Genomic DNA, 14,295 nt, shown 5'->3' with positions numbered 1-14,295 from the left:
TGCGAGAAATGAAATTTTTTTGGTGAAGTCATATCCTAAAGTAAAAATTATTTGTTAGAGATTACATATGACCATTTTTCGGCATTGACTTCCGTTTTCTGGTTGTTAACAATTACGTGCACCTCAAGTGTTGTCGAAGTTGGCTAATTCCACCATTTTTCCTCCACGGTCTTGCTAGAGACCACATGTGACCATTTTTCGGCATTGACTTCCGTTTACTGGTTGTTAACAATTACGTGCACCTCAAGTGTTGTCGAAGTTGGCTAATTCTACCATTTTTCCTCCACAATCTTGCTAGAGATCACATGTGACCATTTTCCGGTATTGACTTCTGTTTTCTGGTTGTTATTATGTGCACCTCAAATGTTGTCGAAGTTAGCTAATTCCACCTTTTTTCCTCCACAATCTTGGCTCAAGTGTTAGCACGTATACATGTAATTTAGTTATCAATCAAGCTTTCAAGACGAAAGTTTTTGTTTTTCATAAAGGTATTCAAGAAACTCTCATACTTCAAATTAAGAAGCTTTATATCGGGGAAGACAACCTTTATGTCATCAACTCATTTAAATGAATAAGGGGAAGTCCGTATCATGGAAGTTTCACAACATTATTAACGATATAGCAGTTCTTCGCCAATTCGATTTTTGGAATATTAAGCATGTGTATTGGAAGAAGAACCAAGGCAACAAATTGGATTGCAAATATTGATCATAAAGTTAGTACTTCTAGGTATATTGATCCTTGTAATAGTACAATGATTGCTTGAGTTTCCCTCATGAGAGGGGCCTCATAAGTTATTTTTTCTTACGTACCCTTGTTAAACAAAACAAAAAATCAATATATTCATATTTAACCAACAAAAGTTGGTGGATTTGGTGCAAGCTCGAGCCCCAGCTGTGTTATGCTTGAAACATATGAGTGACTCAAGGGTTAACTTGTGTAGCTGAACGAACAAACCTGAGATAGATTCTAATTCAGTAGTCAATAGAATCCACCTACTCAATTGTACAAGTTTGTCGTAGGTACTAAGTGGGTCGGGGTTTCGCAACAAAAGATCATTCATGAAATCATTCACGCATAAGACTCCCGATTCATCAGAGCTTAGCTAGACTACATCCGTATACCACCAATAAGAGTAAAAGCACCCTTGGGTGTACGGTGCACCTGGGTGCTTCTTAGGGCTCAACCCCAAGACTATCATAAAATTAGATACTTTGTATTAAGTAGCCTACAAGTCAACCACAAAGAAACATGAACACTAAACACAAGTATCCGTACACAACTTCGATGCATCAAGAATGTCATGCAATAATTTGTCACACAATTTGGTTAAACAGGATGAGGCCTGAAATATATCTCACAAGAAAACAGTAACTAAAGTTTCAGAATTAGGCATGGTTTATTCACAGTGGTTCTTGAAACAAAGTTTACAGAGACCTGCAAAAGGATCTACACATCAAGGCTCAAGCGCGATTTAATAACTTTCTTTTTGTTTGGTTTTGCTAGAAAATACAAAGGTTTCCAATACTTAATCCTTGGTCGAAACTATCCCTCCTTTTTGCACAATGTCTTGCTCCAGCTGCAAGCCTGCAAATGAGCAATCACAGAAAATTGAGAGATATTAGAACTTGAAGGAAGATAAAATGATAAAAAAAAAAAAAATAAGAAACAGCAGAAAAGATGATGGGTCATATTTCTGTTAGTCGAGTAATAGAATAAACTCGACATAAGCATAATACGGACAGATAGTAAACAATACGAAGTATACCCTTAATTCATATCATAGTACAGATTACAGAGTTGATAGTTTCCTAGCAAAATACTCCTTATTATTCAAGCATTAATAAGTTATAACCCTGCATAACCCATGGACAACTTGTGTAAACATGGAAATTTACTCTTGGAAGGTTCTAAATAGTCAAAAGAAAGGGGAAGATATCTTATCTAATGATCTCAAATGCAATAATCCATCAAAACATTCACACAAAGACTAGACAGGTGTATGGTAAAACATGGTTTTTGCTGAGATAATTTAACAGCAACATTCACACAAAGAGTTAACTTTTCAAGAAATATGAGGCGACTTTAAATCATAAAAGGGTGACTTGTACTTGAGTTTGCATCAAACCAAAACTTCTTTATGTTTTCAAGTTGCACATAGGTAGGTAGTTAGGTACATCAATGATGACCTGAACGCTAAAAAATAATATTTGACAAGTCAATTAGTAAATTATGGTTGTCCAATGAAAACTAAAGAAACAGAAGTTTATGATGTCAGTTCAGCTAAAAATATACCCAATGTTTGCATGCGAGAGTAACAAGAAGATTACAACAAATACTCATAGCACAGAGTAAACCGCAGATTATTTGACTAACGATATGTCAATATCCTTTACAGAACGAACACTTTACATTAAAGTCTCTATGAACATTAAAAAAATGATCTGGTAGTGCTCTACCCAATGACAACATATAGTGTGAGTGTGTGACAATTGCTAATGGCTTCATTCTTAGAATCATATCAAGGATAAAGTTATGGTCTCTATGGGAAACTAATGGGATCTGCTGCCTCAGAACTCCCAATGGTAGACAGAACCATCATTGAGAAAGGACCTATACTGGACCGTCAAGCCTTTGTGCATATGTTACTGTGGAGGAGATAAAACAAGCTGCTTTTGGCATTAACAGCTCGAAAGCTCCTGGAATTGATGGTTATAATGGCTATTTTTTTCAGAAGGTATGGGGTATAATAGGAAAAAGCATAACTACTGTAGTGCAGGAATTCTTTATTCACTCTAAGATGCCTGAGCAGGTAAATTGCACATATGTTTCTTTAATTCCTAAAGTGCCCAATACATCTTCTATTAGAGGATTCAGACAGATCAATTGTTGAATCAAGCAGCCATTTGTAAACTACTTTGGAATCTACAAATAAAGGACAAAATGTGGATCAAATGGATCCATACCTACTATGTGATGACAAGATCAGTACTTCAAATGTCTATCCCTAATCAATTCATGGATGATTAAAAAGGTATATGGAGATGTTGTTTTCATTTCTCTATAAAACAGATGTATAACAGCCTTTTGAGGTGAAACTATACAAGAACCATGGAGGAAATTCATACGTAACAATCTGGTAATCCTTGAGCGTGAAACACTCACAAAATTAACATGAAAATTACTCCAAAAGACATCGAAAAAAACAGAAAGTGAGTGAGAAAAGAATAACAACCATGAAGAAGAAGGTGATCAATTGTAGTAGAGCTCGAGACCCATGCCATCATGAATCTCGTAATCCCTGAGCGTGATATGATCCTTGTAAATTGTGTACCACTTCTGAATTCGTATCTTTTCAGAGCGAGTACCAGTCTGAGCAGCAACAAGCTTCTTCAAGTCTCCAACGGTGTCATCTTCGTTGCACTTTACGCGCACTTTCTTCCCCAATCTGTCGTTCAACACCACCTCAATCATCTTTCCTTCTTTTTGTCTCACCTACAAAAAGTAAACATTGAAAATTGAGCACCCCAGGTCCACCACAATTTCCTAATATTTTTCTCAACCACAAAATTAACATTTAACTAAAATTTCTAAACATTAAACTAACAAATCATGACATAGAAAGATATGGGATACATAATCAAGGATTAGACCACTATCAACATACTTAAGATATGTGTACACAATGAACCAAACGAAGTACTCTCAAGAAGTACAAGTCCAAATTCCAACACTGTCACGATTCTATAGGTGCTCCATCCAGATGACTCTGTCTTCTATAAGACTAAAGACTAGCCAAACATTATGTCAACCTACTATAAAGCGAGCATAGAATATCTTAATCTTATTCCCAATTTGAAATCTCTGATTTTGTTTTTCACATTTCATAAGCAAAACTAAAACAAACAGTAAGAACGGAGACACTAGAGAACAACATAATCTTAAACAGTTAACACCAAGCAACCGTAGGTTCAAAAACCTATTAGTCAAAGAGAACTGTGGAAACAGGGAAGGATAAACAACATACAGAACAATCAATTGGACGTCCATGAATAGGCCAAAGTACTCCTCGTCTCCTCGACATCAAAAAGTGACAAAAACCAAACCATTTTGTCGGCTCCAACCACCTTGAAACATTATAATATTACATATCATCCTAAATGTTGTGCTGCAAATGTACTCCTCCTTTATTCCTTCACTCATTACTGTGCAATATGTAGTTAGTTAGTTCTGGCAATCATCTATAGCTCACAAGACTATGCTGGCGATGACAAACAATCAAGCAAAAGACAAGGGTTTATCACAAAAGAGGATAAAACATCACTCTGTAATCAGAATCCCCGAACTTTGGACTAATTATTAGTTATAATACCCCACAAAAAAAGTGTCAATCTTCCCTCCAGTTAATCACATGTTGCCGCTATGAGTACTGGAGCTTGCAACTCATAATTGCAGTAACAAAAAACTGAAGCTGATAGACATTACAATCATATTCCTCCACCCTCAAAATTGATCAACAAAACACGTTTAATCCCAATTCCACGCAACTTTCCACATACAACAGAATGAAATTTCCAACAGCGTAAACCCTAAGCCCCAAAAAGATCGAAAATTCATCAAATCCAAAAATTAAACACTGACGCCTTTCTACAAACAATACATCCCAAATTGAAGCTCAAAACGCAATTCAATCACGTAATTAGGGCATAAAATACCAATCGCGACCAAATAATTAAAGAAAAGTTAACTAATTCTGAAGAAAAATCGAAGAGAGAGAAAGAGAAGAATCACGAACCTGGTGAAAGATGTTTATCTGAAATCGATAAATGAGCAGATGGATTGATTGATCAGGCGGTGCCGGAGATGGTTGTCGGAATTAGGAGAGAGAAAGCGGAGGGAATCGAGATGGGGAGGATAGAGAAATTGCGAGGCTGAAATTGAATCGGAACGAATTAGGGTTTTTGATTGACACGACGACGATAATGATAAGGAAAATTGAATTTGGGAAAACACCAAAACTTGTACTCGTACAAAGATTAAAGTCTAGTTATAGGGCAAAAAAACCTCCTAATACAATTAGGACCAGGAAATAACTTAAATCCTAGACTTAAATTGAATAAATCCGCAAGCAAAAAATGCTTATTAAAATAACTTAAAAGAGTCCAACAATCTGACACCTCACACTTTGTGTGACAGTACAACACCAGACAAGCAACATAAGTTGTAGAATTTGCTCGAATCCAACAACCTTGTGAAGCTCAAAATGAGTTTAAGTCCAATTCATGCAGTTCCGGTCATGAGCCAATAAACTCTTGACACCAACCTCGAAACTTTGCATCATCGTGAATTAGGAAGAAATGAATACAAACCAGATTAAAAGAAAGTGTTGAAATTGAACGGAGAGGGGAGATGACAAAGACGTTGTCTTGCAACTTGCAAGAGTTCATTTCCGCCAAAATCAATCGATGAGGATGTCGAAGTGATAACTCTCGGAGAAGCCGATGAAGTTAGCGGAGTTTAGATGCTTTTATTAATTATACTTTTAGATATTGACTTTGGTGTTTGGGACTACTTTGTACTTAACCAACGCAAGTTGATAGAGTAGGAAAAGAATTGACCAAGTCACGAGGCCGAGCCCTACCTAAGCTATGCTCAAGACTTGAGAATCCCTCCACATCAGTTGGACAACAACCTACCCAAACTCTAGTAGAGTAATCTAGGGCCTCAAATGAACCATAGCGTTTGCTGCCTGATTAGCCCCTAAACGCATGATTTAGAGGTGGCAATGGATCGGAGGTGGATCGGGTGGAGCTTCATATGCCTCTATCCGTCAAGTTTTCACATCCACATCCGACCCATTTATACATTTGATACATTTACATTATAAAATAGTCTAAAATGCTAATAATAAAAAATTATTAGGTAATAAATACAAGATTCTATTAATAATTAAGTATTTTAGTAAAAAAAAATTAATAATTTTAACGGATGGATGGATGGATCGGGTGAGGGTTGGATGAACCTCCACCCAAATCCGACGCGATCCATCACCCGATCCACCCGTTTAACATTCGTGTTTTATCGGGTTTTGATCTATATATTCAATTCGGATATATGTCGAACTCGGATGAAATTGCCACCCATGACATGATTAAAGCTAACAAAATCAAAATAGTTTTGACAAGTAATAAAATCTCCCTAATTGTTGTGCCAAGATAAGAACCATTACATTGCTTGTCTTGGAGTAAGCTCACCACTTGCAAGCATTCACTTTCTACCATAACCGATCAAGCCTCACATTGCAAGGATGTGAGTAGGGCTGTTAAAAACTGACCCCATTCAACCGATTTCTGACAAAAACCAAAGTCACCCGGAAAAAAAAATTCACACATTCAATCCGCATAAGCGAAATGACCTGTACAACTACATTATCCGATTCCCGAAATGATTATACCCGACTCGCAACCGACCGATGATCCGAGTTTGACACCCCTAGAAATGAGCATGGCATAGGAGCTATGCTAGTGAATATATCTTAGGGCTCAGCCCAAGACTTCCTTAAAATCAGATAAAATCGCAAGTATTAAGTAGCCTTCAAGTCAACTACAAAGAAAGAAGCATGAACACTAAACACAAGTACTCAGTACACAACTACAATGCATCAAGAATGTCATGCAATAATTTGTCACACAATTTGGTTAAACAGGATAAGAGGCCTGAAACATATCTCACAAGAAAACAATATCTAAAGTTTCAGATTTAGGCATGGTTATTCACAGTGGTTCAATTCTCGAACACAAAGTTTACGGAGACCTGCAAAAGGATCTACACATCCAGCGCGATCTACTAACTTTCTCTTCGTTTGATTTTGCTAGAAAAAACACAAGGTTTCCAATACTTGTTAATCCTTGGTTGGAACTATCCCGCCTTTTTGCACAATGTCTTGCTCCAGCTGCAAATGAGCAATCACAGAAGATTGAGAGATATTAGGACTAGTTGAGGAGGATAATCGAGTAAATTTTGATTGGCAAAAGAAGTGAAATAGAATACAAATACGAAAACAGAAAAGATGATGGGTCATACTTAGACCTGTCAAAAATCGACCGGGCCCGAAAACCGACCCGAAAATGAAGGGTCTTGAACAAGATATTGTGACCCGTAACCTGATTTTATCCGAACCCAAGCAATCCGAAAAGTAATGGGTCAAAACCCGACCGAACCCATTTTCACCCGACCGATTGAAAATCATTGTATTTATAGTAATAAATGAGATTATGAGTAACTTTAAGTATAGTAGACACGTTTTTATTATTGTTGGGTGTAATGTGATTTAATTTGATTTATACGTCATTTTATAGTTGAATTTGACTAAATATAAACTTGTGTAGGAAAATTTGTAATTTTGTGCCCGTATTTTGTATATTGGGTAAATTGTTTTTTACCACCTAAAAAAATTGATAAATTGTTTTTTACCACCTAAAAAAATAAAAATTGTCTTTTACCACCTAAAAATAAAATAAAAATTGTTTTTTACCACCTCTTAACCGGAAATATGGACGAAAACGTTATGCGATCTCATTTCAACGACTATATTTTGCATTTCCTTATTTCTCACACGATTTTTATGTATATAAGCTACAATTTTCCCTTACTTTCAATTAATTCACATAACGTTTTCATCTATTTTATAGTTAAAAGGTGGTAAAAGACAATTTTTATTTTATTTTTAGGTGGTAAAAAACAATTTTAATTTTTTTAGGTGGTAAAAAACAATTTGTCAATTTTTTTAGGTGGTAAAAAACAATTTACCCTTGTATATTTATTATCTAAATTAATGAACATTTAATACTCATTTTAAAATCTCTCAACCCGTTGGGTCGACCCGAACCCGAAAGTTTTGGATCTTGAACAAACATATGTGAACCCGAACCCGAACCCGAAAGTGACCAATCCGATTTAACCCGAACCCGAAAATTGAGAGATATGATTGGCAAAAGAAGTGAAATAGATACAAATACGAAAACAGCAGAAAAGATGATGGGTCATATTTCTTTTAGTCAAGTAATAAAATAAATTCATTGAAAATATGCACAATAATACACAAGATTACAGAGGTGAAGATACCTGGAAGAGAATTTCGAATTTCTTTTTCAAAACAATATATTCTTGTTGAAGCTCTTGTAGACAAGCGAGACACCTGCATCAAAATGGACAAAAGATCATTTTAAGGACGCAAATGACATCCACCAATGATAAGTTGAGTACTTTGTAAGAACACAAGTCTTTATCAAATGAAACCAGCATATAATAGTAGCCCACAATAGTTTACTTGACTTAGTAAAAGCTGTTGAGTCATAATCATAATATGGACTGCATAATAAATAATACGAAGTATACCCTTAATTCATAATCATAGTACAGATTACAGAGTTAATAGTTTCCTAACAAGTTACTCTGTATTATTCAAGCATTAATAAGTTATAACCCTGCATAAACCATGGACAACTTATGTAAATATGGAAATTTACTCTTGGAAATAGTCAAAATAAAGGTGGAAAATATCTTCATCTAATGATCTCAAATGCAATAATCCATCATTAAACGAACACTGGTTTTAAGGTAAGATGGGTGTATGGTAAAACAGGGTTTTTACTGAGATAATTTAATGACAACATTCACACAAAGGGTTAACTTTTCAAGAAATGAGGTGACTTTATATTATAATCGGGTAACGTGCGCTCGAGTTTGCATCAAACCAAAACTTCTTTATGTTTTCAAGTTGCACATAGATAGGTACATCAATGATAATATTTGGTAAGTCAATTAGTAAAGTATGGTTGTCCAATGAAAACAAAGAAATAGAACTTTATGATTTCAGTTAAGCTAAGAATTTGCTCAACGTTTGCATGCGAGTGTGACGATTACAACAAATACTCATAGCACAGAGTAAACCTCAGATTATTTGACTAACCATATCCTTTATAGATCCCAAATACTTTACATTAAAGTCTCTATGAACATTCAAACACAATGCTCTACCAAATGACAACAAATAGTGTAATTTTAACGAGTTACGTTACAGCTAAATCAGGAAGAAAATTCAGTTCAATGCCCATGAAGCTCCTTTGCTGGAACTTGAGGGGCTGCAACAAGCCCTTCAAGCAAAAGGAAATTAATTTTTTTTGCATAAAAATAAAACTGATATTTGTAGCTTCCTAGAGACTGGAGTAAAAGAAAATAAGTCTGGAAAAGTCTCCAAAAATATGTTCAAAAACTGGATAGTTGTTCATAAATCATAACTAATCGCATGCTGTAAATGGAAGGATATGGATCGCATGGAATCCAAGAGTGGTAAATGTCCAGGTAAAGAAGGTCTCTGCTCAAGGTATAGCTACTAAGTTGATGGTAGTTGGCACAGGGGAAACCATCTTATTCACAGCGGTTTATGATTTTAACTACTCAAGGAACTCTGGAATTTTCTCTCTCAAAATCACCAACCTCAATTCTTTTGTGGTGACTTTAATTCAGTTCTGTTGGTGGGGCCCATTACACCTGGTGTAATAACCAAGACGATGGTGATAGGATACACTCAAGGATGGATAGATAGATGTATTGCAAATCAAGCATGGTTAAGCAAATACAATATGCTATCTGTTCAAGTGCTGGAGAGAAATAAATCTGACCACAATCCTTTGATGATTAACTTTGAAGGGACGGGGATGTCAAGCATTAACTACGTCAAGCATGGTTAAGTAAATACAATATTCAGGTTCCTTAACATTCTTACTGACCATGAGGACTTTCTCCATACAGTAGCTGCATAATGTCAGTTTCAGCAACATCACGTACCATTACTTGACGTATGGTATACACTGAAGCATTTGAAATCAGATATGAAGACCATAAACACTACACATTTCAGGGTATTGCGTAGAGGATCCAGAGAATCAGAATTGAACTAGAGAAAACCCAAAGAAACCTATCTACAGATGTCCAGAACTTTCAATTAGCTGACAGAGAAAACCAACTCCTCGTTGATTTGGAGAAAACGGAGCAATACTGAGGAGAAAGTTTGGTAGCAGAAGTCGAGGGCAGAAATGGATACCATTGGGTGATTCAAAAACCAATTACTTCCATGCATACGCTGAAGAAAGACAAGGGGAAAATGCAATTACGCTTCTCATTAAAGAAGATGAAACCAGGCTTAATTCTCATAATTTTATCAAGGATGAAGTTATGGACTTCTATGGGAAATAATAGGATCTGGTGCCTTGGAACTCCCAATGGTAGATAGAACCATCATTCTGGAATTGATAGTTATAATGGCTTATTTCTTTCAGAAGACATGGGGCAGAATAGGAACAAGCATAACTATTGCAGTGCAGGACTTCTTCATTCACATTAAGATGCCTGAGCCGGTAAATTGCACAGATGTTTCTTTAATTTCTAAAGTGCCCAATACATCTTCTACTAGAGAATTCAGACCGGCTGCTTGTTGAGACAAGCCGCCATTTACTATGTGTAAATGGCGGACAAAATGAAGAAGGACAAAATGTGGATCAAATGGATCCATACCTACTATGTGAAGACAAAATCGGTACTTCAAATGCCTATCCCTAATCAGGCTTCATGGATGATTAAAAAGGTATTTGGAGCTGTTGTTTACATTTCTCAAACACCACAGGCTGTCAACCTCATGCATAATGATCATTTCTCTATAAAACAGATGTATAACAGGCTTCGAGGTGCAAGTATACAAGAACCATGGAACAAATTCATATGTAACAATCTGGCTCCTCCAAAGTGTGTGTTTATTAGCTAGGTAACTGCCCATAAAAGGCTAGCTACATGTGAGAAATTGAATAAACTGGAATTCAGTAAGATCCTATATTTTAGAGTTGTGATTATTTTAGTTTTTGGGGTTAAGGGCCTTCTTAGAAAGGCTGTTAACTTTGGATTGTTCCCCTCTTTCGTTTGTATGCTGTGTAGCTTGTACTCTACTATTTTGGTTAATTCATCATTTACCCCAAAAGATAAATATGTTATGTACTCAAAAGCATGTTATACACATGTTTTGGCTAAAGATTTTTTAAAATTTTAAGATAAAAGAAGAAACAATAAAAACAAAATGAGAGTGTAAACAGAAAATAGTGTAATAACTAATAAGAAACAAAGACAAAAAAATCATTAATGTTGGGGCAACTAGGATTCAAATATGGGAGGTTGGGTACATCTTCCAGAGCACTATTTTCAACAATCCGCAACCACCGAGCCATACTACACTGTATACAAGTTGAAAGAAAAACTATATACTTCTTTTTCCTGATCTCGTGGGGGCGGCTTCCCCTACCTTCCCCATAGCTACGCCCTTGATTACAAGTTCTCTCTAGACCCTAACATCTCGTAGAGTGAAGTTAACGACAAATCATCCTCATTTCCAAATACTTCATTCCAGCATCTCAGTTGATGAAACCATCAGCAGCCTAAGTTTTCTTTTTATCTTAATCAACTTTAGATCATGTCTCTTGAAGTAAAAGTTATTGAACCAACGCATTTTTTAAGATAAGATAACTATATGAGATGAGGAAAACTGACTAACCCTAGAAATCTAACAAGTATTCTTACTGAATATTTAAGGCATCACAATCACTTAATTGAGAAAGAAGAACAAAATGTCAGCTGAAGGAAGCGATGATCAGTCTATCCCGCCTAATCCAGTCAGCCAACTACCAACATCAGGTCAGAAAGGACAGAATAGAAGTAAGATACAATGAAGTCCTTGTAACACTTTCTATACATCAGCGTAAGAGTGGAACATTTGCTAAACATACCATACCAAGAACATATATATAAACACTACGCCTAGATAAAATATAAAAGTAAAAATGACATTTTAAACACCAAAAAGAGGGAGGGGAAATGAGTCTAAGTATATTAGTAGACATCTTACCCTTCACGATTTTTCTCCTCGCAATAAGCTCGGAACTTAACGCATTGGTTTTTGACCCTATGTGCACCGATGCTGCCAAATACATCAAAGAAAACCACCCTCAAATATGGGAATTTAAACAATTCAACTATACAGCAAAAATACGATCACAGTCTGCTAATTTTAAAAAATCCTCCCCCCAACCCGGGGCAAGCGATAAAAGCTGTATTAACCCTCAGAATTACAAATTTTGACATCAAAATTAAACAGTTATTCCATATGTGCAGATCAAACACAAGATCAAGTAAAAAATGAAGTTGTATCAGTTTTAATTCAACAACAAATAAAGTTGGATCAATTTTGATTCAAAATACAGATTCAAAGCCCAAAAAAAATATAGAACCCTAGAAATGTACAAAGTTCAAGATTAATAGACAGGAAATACCTAGAACTACTCCCCTTAAACTGATGAGCATGATTTGCCACTTGATTGAAATCCACAACTGGTTGCTCACTGTAAAAACAAAAAAAATATCCATTTTATAATTACATAAATTAAGCAAAAATAAAGTTTAAAAAAACCCACCAAAAATTGAAAAAAAAAATACCCAGAAAAAATAAACTCACAGAGCTTTGCTCAGATTTTCAAGGAGCTTTTCAGAATCTTGAAAGAAAAGGGTTACAACTTCAATAACAAAATCTGGGCTACTCTCATCCGCTAATTTCTGCAATTGGTTGAACTGATCATCCAAATAATACTGCCCAAATCACCAAAAAAAACAAACAAAATTAGACCTAAAAATACTCAGATTAAAAACTCAAATGAATAAAAATAATTGACTAAAACCCAGAATTTGATTTGGGATTTTACCTCACTGTACAAAGAGTTCATGTAGTCGATGAATTGCCTCTGTAACATCTGCACGACATCCATGTTTTCTCTTTCTCTCTCTTACTCGAACAGTCAACACCCCAGCAACTGTTAATTGTGGATTGATTGAGAAGAGAATTGATGATTGACTGTGAAATTAATAGGATTTGCTGAATATGATGTTTTGTTTTCTTACGCTCTTTGGAATAAATCTCTGGTTTCAGACAAGAATCATTTATGGTGTTGATTGACGAGAAGGGGCCAAAAGCCGTTTTTACGGAAAAGGGGCTGCACTTGGCCCTCTCTCATTGGTTAACTCCCGTCTATTTGCAACAGTTTGACTTTCTACTATTCACACACTAAGGTTGATTAATATTTAGGAAAATTTGGTAATATTAATCCAACCTTTGGCCGATTTTCTTTTATTAATCCCACCTACGACATATTTTTTAATAATCCCACCTTTACTACCCGACGACTTTTATTGGGCCTAAGTGGCCGGTAATCGGCGAAAAAGTCAACGAGATGGTGATGAATTGATGATGATGACTGAATATATCGAGAGAGAGTACTGCCATGTAGAGAAATAATGTCGCTTACAACAGTTTTATGACTTGTTGGGCCCAATAAAAGTTGTTAGGTAATAAAGGTGGGATTATTAAAAAATATGTCGTAGGTGGGCTTAATAAAAGAAAATCGGTCAAAGGTTGGATTAATATTACCAAATTTTCCTAATATTTAACCATGTGAGGCTCGGTTCTATTCGACTTTTTTTGAGTTATTTCATACTTCCTCCGTCTTTTAATACTCGCAACGTTTGTTAGTTTCACGCATGCCGATGCACAACTTTGATCATTTATATCTTAAATTCTCCTTATGCAAAAATTATAAAAAATTGATATTTTGAAAATACACATTGAGACGAATCTAACAAGATCCCACATGACTATGTTTTATCTTATATAAAAAACACTACGAATAGTCAAAGTAGATTATATGAATAGTGACAAAAGTCCAAACGTTGCGAGTATTAAAAGACGGAGGAAGTACAAAATAAATTCTGATAAATTCAGTTAATTTCAGATAAGTTTAGTTAAATTCAGAAAAATGTATTGTTTTGATTTGCCCCTTACACACTCCAATTACAATTTAGCTCTCTATTTAGACACCTCCCTTGCCACTATGTGTGGCAATGGATCGGACCTAACAAGATCTCCATCCGACCCGATTAATAAAAGACCCAATACTAGAGTCCCAATCCGAGTCCGATTTGCTAGCCTCCGATTCAGGATCAACCGGACTTTTGAACCTCCGAACTAGTGGACCTACGAAACTATCCGGCTGTTGCAATAATAATAATTTATACATTTCAACAAAAAACCTATTGTCTTAGAAAACAACGTGCGTAGCGCGTGGTCAAGAAACACTAGTATATAAAAATTAAATGTTTTGTGTAATATGATGTTAGATTATTATTAATGTATATTTTTCAAAT

General features: G+C 35.6%; 2 protein-coding genes across 2 annotated transcripts; both read right to left on the bottom strand.

The window, feature by feature from the left end:
• Positions 1 to 1,235: 1,235 nt before the first annotated feature.
• On the bottom strand, positions 1,236 to 5,027 carry LOC110783369 (ubiquitin-like protein 5). The gene is made up of 3 exons (XM_021987705.2): positions 4,796 to 5,027; positions 3,236 to 3,495; positions 1,236 to 1,587 (listed from the first exon to the last, which is right to left on the bottom strand). Exon 2 carries the CDS (start codon positions 3,472 to 3,474, stop codon positions 3,253 to 3,255), a length of 222 nt encoding a protein of 73 aa, XP_021843397.1. The 5' UTR covers positions 3,475 to 3,495; positions 4,796 to 5,027; the 3' UTR covers positions 1,236 to 1,587; positions 3,236 to 3,252.
• A 1,537-nt stretch (positions 5,028 to 6,564) lies between these two features.
• Positions 6,565 to 13,044, bottom strand: LOC110783368 (histidine-containing phosphotransfer protein 1-like). Its single transcript, XM_021987703.2, has 6 exons — positions 12,801 to 13,044; positions 12,557 to 12,687; positions 12,375 to 12,443; positions 11,951 to 12,022; positions 8,125 to 8,197; positions 6,565 to 6,952 (listed from the first exon to the last, which is right to left on the bottom strand). Exons 1-6 carry the CDS (start codon positions 12,861 to 12,863, stop codon positions 6,902 to 6,904), a joined length of 459 nt encoding a protein of 152 aa, XP_021843395.1. The 5' UTR covers positions 12,864 to 13,044; the 3' UTR covers positions 6,565 to 6,901.
• Positions 13,045 to 14,295: the final 1,251 nt, after the last annotated feature.

The sequence above is a fragment of the Spinacia oleracea genome, chromosome 4 (genome assembly GCF_020520425.1).
Source record: "Spinacia oleracea cultivar Varoflay chromosome 4, BTI_SOV_V1, whole genome shotgun sequence".
Classification (NCBI taxonomy): domain Eukaryota; kingdom Viridiplantae; phylum Streptophyta; class Magnoliopsida; order Caryophyllales; family Amaranthaceae; genus Spinacia; species Spinacia oleracea.
This window is presented reverse-complemented; position numbering and strand designations above follow the sequence as displayed.

What these genes read in the sequence shown, in the direction of transcription:
- LOC110783369 (XM_021987705.2), bottom strand. Translation starts at nt 3,474, where the DNA reads ATGATTGAGGTGGTGTTGAACGACAGATTGGGGAAGAAAGTGCGCGTA.
- LOC110783368 (XM_021987703.2), bottom strand. Translation starts at nt 12,863, where the DNA reads ATGGATGTCGTGCAGATGTTACAGAGGCAATTCATCGACTACATGAAC. An exon ending in TTTAAGGGGAGTAGTTCTAG is followed by an intron (nt 12,023 to 12,374) that starts GTATTTCCTGTC and finishes TGTATTTGGCAG; the next exon opens with CATCGGTGCACATAGGGTCA. An exon ending in GAGGAGAAAAATCGTGAAGG is followed by an intron (nt 8,198 to 11,950) that starts GTAAGATGTCTA and finishes ATTTTGATGCAG; the next exon opens with GTGTCTCGCTTGTCTACAAG.